This window comes from Podarcis tiliguerta (genome assembly GCF_965153285.1).
Source record: "Podarcis tiliguerta genome assembly, chromosome: 13".
In the NCBI taxonomy this organism is placed as follows: Eukaryota; Metazoa; Chordata; class Lepidosauria; order Squamata; family Lacertidae; genus Podarcis; species Podarcis tiliguerta.
In genome coordinates this window covers 11,283,253-11,298,178 of record NC_139546.1, presented here as the reverse complement: position 1 = coordinate 11,298,178, position 14,926 = coordinate 11,283,253, and the positions used below count along the sequence as shown (strand labels likewise).

Sequence of the window (14,926 nt, the reverse complement as noted above, 5' to 3'; positions counted from 1 at the left end):
TCTTACTAGTTGGCATGAGAAGGGGCTACATCCACAGAGCTGTGCTGCTGATAGGCAGATACCAAGACCATAGAAATACAATTGGTAGAGAGGGCTCTGTGTGATGTCATTTCCCCTCCGCTCCTGCTTCTTCCTCCCTCCCTCCTTTTCATTTGGCCAGCGTTGGATGCAGACATACCTCTGCTTGCTCCAGCTTTTGGTACATGCCCAAACGAGTAATACAGTAAATATAAGTATTTTGCCTGCGTCGTTTTTACTGCTGCTGTTGCGGTGAACCAATGTGTCTTATTTTTAAACTTTACAAGTTGTTGCCTGATTCTTTGCAAAGCAGGGTAGGAGAGAGAAGCCAGTTCACTTCATAGCTGGAGTTGCTCAAAACAGCCCAGTTTCCATGCTTTTAATTTTTGCTGCCAAAGGTGAGATTGTTAAACTGTATTCAACCCACGCGCATGGGTGCCTGGAGGGATAAACTGCAACTAATATATCCTCTTCCTACCGTCCTGGGCTCTCCCTGTCCCTTTTCCTGGTCCTGAAAAGATGTGTAAACTCAGATCATTCCTCCACATTAGAATTGCTGTTCTCCAGCGAAGTACAGTGGTGCCCCGCAAGACGAATGCCTCGCAAGATGGGAAACCCGCTAGACGAAAGGGTTTTCCGTTTTTCAATGCGCTTCGCAGGACGAATTTGCTATGGGCTTGCTTTGCAAGACGAAAATGTCTTGCGATTCCTGGGGGTTTTTTTTCGCTCCCCACCCCCTTTTTCTAAGGCACTAAGCTGCTAATAGCCTTTTAGCAGCTAATCCGCTAATCCCTTAAGCCTTTAATAGCTGCTAATAGCCGCTAAACCGCTAATAGCGCTAATCCGCTAATGGGCTTGCTTCGCAAGACGAAAAAACCGCTAGATGAAGAGACTCACGGAACGGATTCTTTTCGTCTTGCGAGGCACCACTGTACTGCCACTGTTCATTCCATACACAAATTTCATATATTTGTTTTTATGTTCAGTGGGGCTGTCAGGGCAAGACTTGGGGCCAGAGATCTAGGGTCACACTCTGCAGAAGGATCAGAACGGTTCCCCCAAACAGAGCAGGGCACGCTGAACATTACCACCTAAAGAGGGGCCCCTGATGCCAAGACCCTTAAAATCTAAAATTACCTAACTGCACTGCTGCTGCTGAAGTTAAATGATTACCTGCAGCCATCTCTTTAACCAAATAATATAGCTATCCAAATTACATCATCACATAAGCAAGCCAATGAGGTGCAGTGGTTATCACAGTGTCAGTCCAGGGCAACCTGGGTTCAGATCCCCACTCAGCCATAATGCTCCCTGGGAGACATTGAGCCTAATCAACCTCACAGGGTTGTTGTAAATATAAAATGGGGGGTGGCAAAGAACCATGTATGCCACCCTCATCCCATTGGAGGGTGGGCTGGATAAAATGAAATGAAATAAGTCTGTTTACACAAGCGGACACCTTGCTGAGTTTATGAAAATACTATTACCAAGCACCTTTATTGATATTTTCAATAAAAAACAAACAAACCCAGCAACAACAGCCTAACCTCCCTGTTTTTCTAATACCGTGCAGTTCTCTACTACCCCAGGTAAGGTGAAAAGCCTGCTAGCTCCCTACTTCCCATGGAATTCTCCTTTCCTAATTCCGTGGGGTGGTTGAATTAAGTATACTGGGTGGGAAGTTTCTGGTTTTGTTAGTTTCAAGCTTAAGGAACCTTTAAAAAAGACAAGAAAAAATTCTTAAATAGGCACTAAAAATAATTTTAAAACAGGTAGTTGGGGGAATTGACACCAGCCAATACCTTCCTGCGGCAGTCACATCAAACCTACACAAATCTATCACAGCAATGCTGGTAACAGTACTGGGGACTAGTTTTGGTGGTGACTTAGCATGACCTGAATCTATAAGAAAGCCTGAAAAAATTGGTTTGACCCCCATACCGTAGCAAGCCAAAAGGAAAGAAGAAGGGAGAAGCAAGGAGGTGGAGAAGAAGAAGAGGAGGAAGAGGAAGAGGAAGAGGAAGAGGAAGAGGAAGAGGAAGAAGAAGAAGAAGAAGAAGAAGAAGAAGAAGAAGAAGACATGTACTATTAGCACTGGGCAGGGGTAGAGAATATGTGGCCCTCTAGATGCTGTTAGACTCCAACTCCCATAAGCCTTAGCCAGCATGGCCAATGGTCAGGAATGATGGGAGCTGCAGTCCAGCAGCATTTGCAAGGCCACAGGCTCCCCACCCCTGACATGGGATCTTCGCAGCTCAGTATAATGTCATGCAATCTGCCAGCCTCTCCCTTGGTGTGTTGTTCCTAAGACGATGTGCTTTTGTTTTCAACATGCCTTGAGCATTTAATGGTGGGGAGTAGCCTTCTACCCATGTCTAGAACCCTTGAGATGCAGAGATAGGGACTTCTACATACCTATGGGAAATCTACATCCTAGATACCTTGAGAGCACAGTATTCCAAATAGCTGAAGCTAACGTCTCAAGCAACTCCAGAGCTGCCCAGTTACTCTCTAGAAAATGCAGCGATCCCCTGCGTTTCTTTATCCTCGTTAAAAAACAAAGCCTAAAACCTTTGGCAGCGCAGCTGAAACCTCCCGTCTGGTGTTACCTGGAACGTTTTCAGCCGGGAGGATCAGAAGAACAGCATTCTCTCAACAAGCAACTGATGACGAGCTAAAAAGAGGCTTGCTTCTTTCTCTAGCAACTATTCTAGGCCCAACTGTTTTCACTTCGAATGCACCATTAATTTTTAATTAATTAATATTTTTACTCAGAGTGCAGAGAAGAGTAAGAAGACGCCACATGAGCCTCGTCGCTGCCATGCAGACGTTTGCCATAGGTTCGCCAGTGTTTGGATTCTAGGTCTTTTTGTGCATGCCTAAATATTATTATAATAAGTTACTTGGGTAAAAGGGATGCAGTTTCATCACCACAACTCCTTTCTAATCAACCAGCACAATTTGTCCCCCACTCCGTTTACACAATTCTCTTTGTCTTTTAAGATTCTGGGACTGCTGCGCTTTGTGTTATATCCTCAGGAAATCTATGATTCAGATTGCCCTTGTTTTTCCTTTTTCCTAAACAGAGATAACAGCAGCCAGCAGGGAGTCTGAATTAGATCAAGATCACAGTGCTAAGGGAGGTTCTCCTCCCTCCCCCCTCTAAATCCTCTCCCCTCACAGACCATTTTCTCAATTAAAATCATACACACACATGCCAAAGCTGTTATTTTACCCCATGGAGCAAGCAGCAGCCGCAGCAGCCGCCGCAGCAGGTGTGTGTGTGTGTGTGTGTGTGTGTACTGTGAATATGGCACAGAGAGGACGAGAAAGCCTCTTCCCACAGTTCCATGTTCTAAATTCCCACCCGTGTGTGTGTGTGTGTGTGTGTGTGTGTATATATATATATATATATATATATATATATAATGCAGGAGAACCCGATCATAGAGCTAGGGTGGCCAGATACAAAACTGATTCCTGCATTGCATGGGGTTGGACTAGATGACCCCACGGCATCCCTTCCAGCTCTACATTTCTATGATTCTATGAAAATGGGACTGGGCTCCTGGTTCTTTAATAGTTGTGCAGTCTAGGGTATTTTGGCAGGTACAGCTTGACAATTCCTTCCTCTGCAGAGAAGTTAAAAGTTCAAGAGCCCATCCTGCCCCCTGCCTTTTTGCATCTCTCCACCCCCCCCCCCCCCATTTCCCATCTACAACGGCTCTGGCGACATTCTTGGCAGTAGCCTTGTGTGTCATGCCCTGCCCTCTAATGGCCTGATTTAGAATGGCTTAAAAGCATATCAGCCTCAATGCCTGCGCTTGCTTAGGCTCAAACCAGACATCTTTAGCATTATGGATTCCAAACACATCTGGTTGTTGGAAAGCATTAAATACTAGGTACCAGTGGGCAAGGGAACGGGCTGATTTTCATCTAATTGTCACTCTTGAGAAGGGGAGGTCTAACTCTTCCCTACAGCCTCCAAGCGTCCCTATTTTCCAGGGACAGTCCCAGATCTACAGAAGCTTTCCTGCTTTCTAACTTGATCCCGGAATGTCCTGCTTTTCCTTAGGACGTCTCTGTTTTCATTGGAGAAATGTTGGGGGGTATGAAATTATGTGACTCTTGAGGAGATAGGTAACTACCATATTTTTTGCTCTATAAGACTCACTTTTTCCCTCCTAAAAGTAAGGGGAAATGTGTGTGCATCTTATGGAGTGAATGCAGGCTGCGCAGCTATCCCAGAAGCCAGAACAGCAAGAGGGATTGCTGCTTTCACTGCGCAGCGATCCCTCTTGCTGTTCTGGCTTCTGAGATTCATAATATATTTTTTTCTTGTTTTCCTCCTCCAAAAACTAGGTGCGTCTTGTGGTCTGGTGCGTCTTATAGAGCAAAAAATATGGTATCTCCTTTAGAAGACATCTGAAGGCAGCTTTGTATGGGGATTTTTTAATGTATAATTTTTCTTTAAAAATGTTTTTATATCTGTTGGAAGCCACCGCACCCAGCTAGGGCATCCCAGTCAGATGGGCAGGGTATAAAGAAAATAATAATAATAATAATAATAATAATAATAATAATAATAATAATAAATAATAAATAAATTAATAATAATAATAATAATAATAATAATAATAATAATAATAAATAATAATAAATAATAAATAATAAATAATAAATAATAATAATAATAAATAATAATAATAATAATAAATAAAATAATAATAATAATAATAATAATAATAATAATAATAAAAATAGGACATTCCTATTTTCATCAAAGAAATGTTGGAGGATGTGCCTTCCATCCTCAGCTGCAGCCACAATGAAAACTGTGCTGCCACAAGGCAAGGAGCCTTAGGGGAGAAGCTCCTACAGATTCCCTTTGCGCAGGAAAAGCAAGGGCATGCCCCAAAGACTGGGAGCTTCAGGGATCACAAAATGCCTCAGCTTCCACAGGCCAGAGACTGAGGGCTCATCCATGCACCCCCCTGGTTCTGCTGCGTTCCCCCAGGGAAAACCGCTCCCCAGAGCTCGGTCAGAGCAAACGGCAATTCGAGTTCTCTGTGGACTGCCTTTCGTATTGATTTACCGCCAAAGAGTGGGTTTTCCCTGGGAAAGGAGCAGAGCAAGGGGGAAACTGCTCAGATCCATAATTTCTAGGTATGAGACAAGCAGTAGTGTGGATGAGTCCTGAGAGTGCTTCTACACTAGATACCGTATTTTTTCCTCTATAAGACTCACTTTTTCCCTCCTAAAAAGTAAGGGGAAATGTGTGCGCGTCTTATGGAGCCAATGCAGGCTGCGCAGCTATCCCAGAGGGCAGAACAGCAAGAGGGATTGCTGCTTTCACTGCGCAGCGATCCCTCTTGCTGTTCTGGCTTCTGAGATTCAGAATATTTTTTTTCTTGTTTTCCTCCTCCAAAAACGAGGTGCGTCTTGTGGTCTGGTGCGTCTTATAGAGCGAAAAATACGGTACTTAGTGCGGAATTGCCATCAGCCAATCATTGTCTTCCCCGTGCTTCTTCCAGCTTTTCTCAGGTGCCCAAAACGCCAGCTTTCCCCCCAGAAGAATGAAAGAGCAGTGCAATCTCTGCTGGAAACCCACTGGGGAAATCTGGCACTATGATGTTTAAAAATTACTTTAGTGCTACTCTTCTGTCCTTTTGACACGGGCAGGGACCTTATCAGGAAAGCGAACCTGCTCTTCACACATTCACTATAATCTTCGCGATGGGTGCCATTCGATAGCTCCATTTTTATTTTTCCGAAACATTTAAAGAACCAGCGCTCATTTACTAATTTTTATTTGCAGATTTAAATTCTGGTGGATGCTTGCTGAGTTTCAAATGGGCTTGCCCACAGCACCTATGCCATGCCCAGTGGTGTGGATGGAACATGTGTCAACACTGAGAAAGCACAATAGTCTCATAGGGAGGACAGTCAATTGCAATTTTGCTTGAGGTTTGCCAGAGGAGAGCAATGAATGGGTAGCACTAGAAGCCACACGTCTAGATGCAGCCTGGTATGGTACAGGTGATGTCATGCCCTTGTGGGATCTGCCAGACAGGATCGAATGTTTTCGAACCCTATCCTCCTGGGATTTTGACGGCTCCTGTCGCATTGTCCTGGCCTAGCCGCAAGGAGACCTTGGTTCTTTTTCCTAATTTGCAGACGGAAGGTGTATGTAGCAGGAGAGCCGAGGAACAGGGTGGGGGGTGGGGTGGGGGGCTAACCAAATAGGTGGGCTTATCATTATCATAGAAAGTCTACGGTGAATGATTACCTTTCCATAGTCAATGGCTACTCCATCAAACTCAGTGGCAGTCAGAGATTTCCGCCGCAGTGTGAGACGTTGTAGGGGCGGGAGACTAAACTTCAAGTTCGTATTTTGACCTTGTTAAGAAAAGAAAAAGAAAAACACACACACACACACACGAAACAAAAAGACACAAAAAAACCCAAATGTAACCTATCTGCAACATGCAACAGGCAAGGCATGGGGGGGGGCTGGGGAACAGTCAGGTTCAAAGACTGAAAAGCACACCTACAGACATGCGCAGCCGGCACAGTTGAATTGTGTCCTACCAGCTAGTTTTGCCGCATCTGGCAAAAAGCTTAGGAAAGTCTCGGAAGAAGCCACGGCGGTCCCAAGTCTCTGGGCAACAACGCAAATTATAGAAAGGAAGCAATGTTGTCCACTTAGAGACTTTTTCTTCCAGATCTTCACACAGTGGCGTAGCGTGGGGGGTGCAGGGGGGGGGGGGCGGCCGCACCGGGCGCGACATCTGGGGGTGCGCTCGCACTCGCAGCTCTCTGCCCCTACCTGGCTCGCTCACTCTCTCTCACTGCAGTGCTGGCTGTGTGAATCCGATCCGAGCCGCCCGGTCGCCGCCCACTGTGGAGGGGAGGGTGCCAGGCGTGCGGTGCGGTGCGGTGAGAGAGCGAGGGACTATCTGGGGGAGGGACAGTGCAGCGGGGGGGGCAAATTACTTGCCTTGCCCCAGGTTAGGGGGCGCAAATTACTTGCCTTGCCCCGGGTGCTGACAACCCACGCTACGCCACTGTCTCCACATAGACTTCGTATGCTGGATTCTCAAGGCAACTGAATTCATAGACATGCCAAACTAAAGAGGCGTCCAGAATTGTCAGCTAAAAATACTTCCTGTGCTGCTCTGGAAGACAGAAGAGCAACCCCTTTTCCATGCTACACACCTAATGATAGAATATGCAGGACAGAATCTCTAGCTGTGGCTTAATTTTATCTGGTGCCTTGCTTGTACAAGGAGAATAATGGCTTCATATGTATGGAAGGGGATCTTTAGATCCAAGTTATGGTACCATTTCTTGACAAAACCGTTGTGGGAGGAAATTCCCGCCCTTCCATTACAGCTTTCAGACAATGGCTTTTTCCGGCGATCACTGCATTTTTCTGGGTATGAGAATGGTGGCTTGCCAGGCAGCTGCTATCTAGACATTAACTGTGCCAGTTCCTTTACAGGGCAGCGGCTAGTCCAAACAAATTAACAGGATTGACAGAAGGAGGAGGAGGGGAGGGAAATGGGTGGACAGCAACAGTCCTGCAAATCCAGCAACAATACCTTAACAACTTAATATACATTCTCAACACAATTACCTCTTCTGGATATTGGGTGAATACAAGCAAACAAGTTATCCATTGGGAATTTGCCTTTTACCATGCAGTTGCTTGGTTATGCATTTATGAAAACGCGGCATGATTTCCTAACTCTTGCCTTGAGAGACAACCAAGTGTATCTCAAGGGGGGAAAGTCAAAACGCTTGAGAATCGCAGCGCCTGCTGCGGCTGCAGAGATGTGTAATTTGTAGCTGCTGCCTCCTGCATTGCTTTTGCTGAGTTAGAGGCACCATAGTGACCTCTGTAGGGTGCAAGCCTGGGCAGCGTATATGGAGGTCCTGGTCTGCCCAGGACTACAACTACTACTAAATAGCGACAGCTTTGAGGACAGTGATCTTGGCTGCATTGGAAGTGATGGTGGGGGAGCTCAAAGTCTCCCCTAGCACTCCACACAAAGTCCAAATTGCGTTTCCTGTGCTGCTTAATGGCATGAGAGCAATAATTGTTTCCCCACCATTCAGCTGATGGCTGAAATCTTGGCTGTGGGGAAAAGTGGACAGGGCTCTTCAGGGATTAGCGACCCACACCTAGAGCAGCAGAAGGTCACATGCAGCTCAAGATGGGAGATCAATTCAGTTCTCGCTGAACTTACCTAATTCATATTTTTCTGAAACCACGTGAGAAATGAAACACAGCCATCCTTCAAAACTGGCAGGGCAGTTCTTCAGCCAAGTAATACACGTACTAGTGTAAAGTATGCATAGAAGGGCATATATTTTGGTGAAAATAATGCACCAAGATGCCTTATAGTAGAGAAAGTTGCTTGGCAACTTTGTGTATAAAAAATGTGTTCTGCACAACAGTGCTGGTGAATTTCACAATAACTTTTTAAAAAAAAGAAAAGCAAAACAAAATGCAAACTGATTTGGAAATGTGGAGAATTGAATTTAAGACTGAAAAATTAAAAGCTGAGAGAATGTGGGACTGACATATTTACCTATCCGTACATGCACCTCATAGGTTGCAAGATTTCCCATCTGTGTTATGGAATCTCATGGCTTGAGCTGCCTTTTAAGGAACAGCTGGTCTTCCCTGCTTTTCCTCAGTGGTTTACAGATTGTAAATTCCAGGTATAAAATGAATTGGGACCACAGTGTGGGGAAAAGTGTGGTTAATTCTGCCCCACCCTGTGCTGTTTTCCTACAAAAAATCCTCCCCAGATGCTAAGGGCAGCAAATAGCATTTTCTGGTGGAAGATTAATGGGGGAGAGGAGGAATTTTTTTTGGGGGGGGGGAACATGAGGAGAAAGGGTTAACCCAGGGCCAGCCTATAACATTTTTGTGCCTAGGGGCAAAGGACAAGATGGCTCCTCCTCCTCATTCTGTTCACAGTCGCAGTGGCAGCTAGGAACAACCACTGCTGCCTCCAAGCAGAGGCAGATTTAGGGGAGCATGACCGGTTTGGTTGCACTAGGCCTCATTTTCCCTAACAGCAAACATCAGAACATCATAAAAAAACCCCTGCTTCTGACTACAAGGTGAGGAGGGCGTAGAGAGACCAAGGATGTGAACATATAAATGGCCTCGGTCCTGTATACCTGAAGGAGCGTCTCCACCCCCATTCTTCAGCACTGAGATCCAGCGCTGAGGGCCTTCTAGCGGTTCCCTCATTGCGAGAAGTGAGGTTACAGGGAACCAGACAGAGGGCCTTCTCGGTGGTGGCACCCGCCCTGTGGAACGCCCTCCCTTCAGATGTGAAGGAAATAAGTAGCTATCTTCTCTTTAAAAGACATCTGAAGGTGGCCCTGTTTAGGGAAGCTTTTAATATTTAATGCTGTATTGTTTTTAACACTCGATTGGAAGCCGCCCAGAGTGGCTGGGGAAACTCAGCCAGATGGGCGGGGTATAAATCATATATTATTATTATTATTATTATTATTATTATTATATGTGATTATGCCTTCCTTCTGTTGTAGGGTCTTGGGATATCTGTCTTGCTGCTGTCAGTGGGCAGGATCCCTGGCCAGAGTGGCCACTGGGCTGACCAAATCTCGTGATTTTGTACTTATTGGCATAACAGGATCCTCATCCTTCCTCTGCATTCACCCACAAAATGCTAGAGTAGGTAAAGTTATACTTTTTAATTGGAACAATTGCTGTATTATACCTTGGGTTTCTTTTTAAAAAATAGTTAAGTACAAACAATACAAATAAACAACAACAAAGAAGAAGAGGTCGTTACAGAAAGTTGTGTTAGCACAAGCAAGGATCAAAACATGTAAGGTATCTAAGACAACAACAAAAAGTCACATATATTATCCCAAGAAGACTCTTCCCAAGTGATCTATATGAAGAGGGCCGTTTTATGCACGAGTTTCTGCTATTGGCATACAAAACACAATGCTATGGGTCTGCGGTTTAATTTTTCTTCCCAACTGAGATGCCAAACTGACTGCTACCAAATTTCTTCAGAATCATTTCCTGGAGCCAGGGGTGCCAACTTGAATAAAATATTGTGAGGGGCGGGGAGGCTGGTAAGCCCAGCCCCCCATAATTGATCACATAATGTAGCACACACACACACACTATTTGAATGGTAATGCCCATCAATTCCCTCAAATATTTTATTGGGGGCGGCAGTGAAGGGACATTGGTCCCTAAGAGTTGGCTCCTATGCCTGGAGTTTTGCATTGCTGGGCTATTTCAAACCTGGTGGCTATTATCAAGAAAAATAACCCAGTTCCTTACGTGAAAGGTCCTTTTGCACCCCATCAAAAATTGATAAAAGTAATAGCCTATATGAAGGTGCCCAAAAGATGTTAAAGCAAAGATCTGCAAATATTACACTTGATAGGAGTGACAAAGGTGCTCTAAAATATGATTTTAAGCTGTAGGGGAGGTCCTCGAGGCATCACACACCAAATATAAATTAATATTTTAGCTGCCAAATTATACACGTAAGTAGCTGGCCGAATATTTGGTGGAGGGCCATAGAGTTCTCATCTTAACACAGTAACATCCCCATTCCTTTTATGCTTAGCTTTGATTTATTCTTATAGTGTAAGTTAAACAATATATTCGAATAGCTCTCTTCACTGAAATAATGATGGACGCTGAGTTGCACCTATTTGGGTGGATCATAGAAACATTATAGGTAATGTATACCAGCTTTACCACCTAGTGACATAGCTGTCAACCATCCCTTATTTGGCGGGAAAGTCCCTTATCCCAGCGCTGTGTCCCGCTGCTGTCCCTTATTGATGATGTCCCTTAAATTTCCCGGGTATCAAAGGAAGCAGCTCCTCTCCCTCCTTCCCTGCCGGCCAGGGAGGAGGGAGGCACCAACTGTGTTGCTTGGCTGCATTGCTCACCCAATAAGAAGTCTAAGAACGACTGGGGGGTGGAGCTTGCATGCCTTGTGCCAATCAAATCAGCCGCGTTGCCTGGGGACTCGCCTTTGCTCAGCGCTTCCCAGCGGACAGGTGACGGTGGTTTTCCTTGCTGCATCCCCTTTGCCGGGTTGCTGTGCTGTGGGAACCACCGCTTGAGGCTTCGTTTGGCTGCTGGCTGGGCTTTCTGCGTTTGGCTCGAAGGGGCTCAGAAGTTGAACCTACCTGTGCTCCCTTATTTTGGCTGCTGATTCCTTATTTTCGAGGCTGCTGGTCCCTTATTTTCAAATCTGTAAGTTGACAGCTATGCCTTGTGATCTGTTGCTAAGTGTAGCCTAGAAGTAGGGGGGGAGTGTCCTATGATTCACATACTCTTGAGGGGAAAGCTCTCTCCTCCCTTTACCCACATGGGAGTGACACTGTTCATGCACCATTGCTCTGCACTACATGGAAGAGGTTTATTGATGGTGCCTAGTAGCCAGCATAAGACAAGGGGTTGGACTAAATGACTCTCAAGGTTCTTTCCAGCTCTACAATTCTATCATTCTATGATTTTGCTTCTTTTGGAATGCTTCAGCATTGTGGGTTCTAGTTGCAAAGCACCGCTTGCATTCATTGCACCAACAGAATTTTCTTGCAACACTGACAGTATGCCATTCTGCTTTATAAGGTTGACCTAGTGCAGCAGTTAGTTCCCACTGGCCTCAATTTTTGGGGCCATGGATGCAGCGAGGCTTCTGGGCTGCAAGTATATGAGCAGCACTTCTGCACAAATGCATGTTCTGAAATAGAGGCATTGGAATCCGCCTTATGTCAAGTCAGACCATTGACTCATCTAGTTCAGTGTTGTCTACACTGAATGGCAGCATCATTCCAGACTTCAGACAGGAAACATCACCAGCCCTCCTTGGAGATGGTGGGGTTTGAACCTTGGAACATCTGCATCCACAGCTGTTGCTCCACCACTGAGCTCTGGCCATTAGAGGACTGTGGAATCAATTCATTAATCTATTTCTCTTTACAGTGGTACCTCTGGATGCGAACGGGATCCGTTCCAGAGCCCCGTTCGCATCCAGAAGCGAACGCAACCCACGTCCGCAGGTCGTGATTCGCCACTTCCACGCATGCGCATGATGTCATTTTGACCGTCTGCGCATGCGCGAGCGGCGAAACCCAGAAGTAACACGCTCCGTTACTTCCGGGTCGCCGCAGCGCGCAACCCGAAAATACTTATCCCGAAGCTACTTCAACCCGAGGTATGACTGTATTCTGATTGTTGTATACATTAAGCAAAGTTGGGTTGCTTGCTGTAGTTATGCAGTTACCCGGAACCGTTTGCAACAGACTGCAAAATTAAAACCAAAAGGATTCCATATTATGTTTTAAATGTGATTCTTTTGAATTGTTTAAAAGCTTCCTTTGAGAATCTAACCCAAAACAGACAAGTTGTTTTCAGCCTATGCTATATGCTCAGCTCCTCCTTATAATAACTTTTTTGTTGTTGTATATTTTAGAGTGCGGGGTGTTCTATTATTATCTTGATTCGTGATGTAATAGTTTGTAGTTTCCCTTTTAAGAAAGCACAAACATTTAAAAAATAAATAGTTTGTGAGAAACCCAGATTTAAGAACTCCAAACCCCTAAAATCCCTTCAATTTGTTTAGTGTATATGTATAGATACAGATAATAATAATAATAATAATAAATTTTATTTATATCCCGCCCTCCCCAGCCGAAGCCGGGCTCAGGGCGGCTAACAACAGTAAAACAGCACAAACAACACTTTAAAATCATTCATTATAAAATTAATTAATTCAAGCCACTGGCAACCATTGGGCCAGAGCTCTGCGAAGATTGCCAATGGAGGGAGTCAGGCTGTGCCCTGGCCAAAGGCCTGGTGGAACAGTTCTGTCTTGCAGGCCCTGCGGAAAGATGTTAAGTCCCGCAGGGCCCTGGTCTCTTGTGACAGAGTGTTCCACCAGATCGGAGCCACGGCCGAAAAAGCCCTGGCTCTAGTTGAGGCCAGCCTAACTTCTCTGTGGCCTGGGACCTTCAAGATGTTTTTATTTGAAGACCGTAAGTTTCTCTGTGGGGCATACCAGGAGAGGCGGTCCCGTAGGTACGAGGGTCCTAGGCCGTATAGGGCTTTAAAGGTTAAAACCAGCACCTTAAACCTGATCCTGTACTCCACCGGGAGCCAGTGCAGCTGGTATAGCACCGGGTGAATGTGATCTCGCAGCGAAGACCCCGTAAGGAGTCTCGCTGCAGCATTCTGCACCCGCTGGAGTTTCTGGGTCAGTCTCAAGGGCAGCCCCACGTAGAGCGAGTTACAATAATCCAGTCTGGAGGTGACCGTCGCGTGGATCACAGTGGCTAGGTCAGGGCGAGAGAGGTAAGGAGCCAACTGCTTAGCTTGGCGGAGATGGAAAAATGCCGCCTTTGTTGTAGCTGCAATCTGCGCCTCCATTGAAAGGGAGGTGTCGAAGATTACACCCAAACTCTTAACGGACGGTGCTGGCACTAATTGCACCCCCGCAAGAGATGGGAGTTGCCCCCTCAATCCCATATCGTCCCGTCCCAGCCACAGGACCTCTGTCTTCGAAGGATTTAACTTCAACCGGCTCCCACGTAGCCATCCAGCCACAGCTTCCAGACATCTGGTCAGTGTGTCTGGGGCCGAGTCAGGATGGCCATCCATCCAGATGCCCAAAATGTTTCTACAACTTGACAGGCAAAGAGGAAGAGAGCCTGCAAAGATCTCTGTAACTGTGCTAAACACAAGATATACATATCTACCCCAAAGGAAGTCCCATTGAGTTCAGTGGGGTTTACCCTCAGGGAAGAATGCCTGGGATTACAACCTTAGTAATTTAAGTTCTTTTTCATAAAAGGCTTATAGTACAATTTCTAGCTTTTGACTGAATCAAGTTAGCTTTTCCCTGTGCTCCCCCCCCCCCCAAATGTTTAGGGGTACTCTCATTTTGACTAAAGAAAATAACCATTTTATAGTTCAAATCGGGGGAAATAAATACAGTAAGTGGACAAAGGTACAATGATTCACAAAATGTTTAGGGGTATGTGTACCCCTGCAACCCTCTAGGAAGAAAGCACTAGCTTTTCCTAATCTTAACATCTGCTACATACCGTATTTTTCGCTCTATAAGACGCACCAGACCACAAGACGCACCTAGTTTCTGGAGGAGGAAAACAAGAAAAAAATATATTCTGAATCTCAGAAGCCAGAACAGCAAGAGGGATCGCTGCGCAGCGAAAGCATCAATCCCTCTTGCTGTTCTGGCTTCTGGGATAGCTGCGCAGCCTGCATTCGCTCCATAAGACGCACACACATTTCCCCTTACTTTTTGGGAGGGAAAAAGTGAGTCTTATAGAGCAAAAAATACGGTATTTGTTGAACATATTTGGAAATGCACGGAGGTGGGAAATGCTTCTTCCACAGGTACAAAAACTTATTAAGTCTACTGCTAATTTATACTGCAGCTTTATCACAAATGCATCAGAACACACACTTCCTAACCTTAGAACAAGAACTTCAAGGCCAGCCTGCACAGCAAAACGGGATCACTATGTTCCATTCATTTCCTTAATTTACTGAGTTCTTTTGAAAACCCCAGGGGCTGGAGTAATTTTACACATAACGCCTCCTGGTAGAATTTAAAGCTGCTGCCTGCTGAATTAATGCTGAGCTAAGGCAATTTATTTATTGGGACGCGGGTGGCGCTGTGGGTAAAACCTCAGTGCCTAGGACTTGCCGATCGTATGGTCGGCGGTTCGAATCCCCGCGGCGGGGTGAGCTCCTGTCTTTCGGTCCCAGCTCCTGCCCACCTAGCAGTTCGAAAGCACCCTTAAGTGCAAGTAGATAAATAGGTACCGCTTTATAGCGGGAAGGTAAACGGTGTTT

At 45.5% G+C, this 14,926-nt stretch overlaps 1 protein-coding gene across 4 annotated transcripts in view; it reads right to left on the bottom strand.

Annotated features, from left to right (window-relative positions):
- KCNH6 (potassium voltage-gated channel subfamily H member 6) overlaps positions 1-14,926 on the bottom strand; it is a 119,323-nt gene that overhangs the window by 52,928 nt on the left and 51,469 nt on the right. For 2 of the 4 annotated variants that reach the window (XM_083407477.1, XM_083407478.1), the window contains exon 4: positions 6,308-6,417. The exons of 1 other annotated variant lie outside the window; for it this stretch is intronic. In XM_083407477.1, the coding sequence (XP_083263603.1) occupies positions 6,308-6,417 (110 nt within the window). Of the gene's footprint in view, positions 1-6,307; positions 6,418-7,657; positions 7,829-14,926 lie in introns of those variants that run through there. One more of the 4 variants, XM_083407479.1, reaches the window with a different exon arrangement.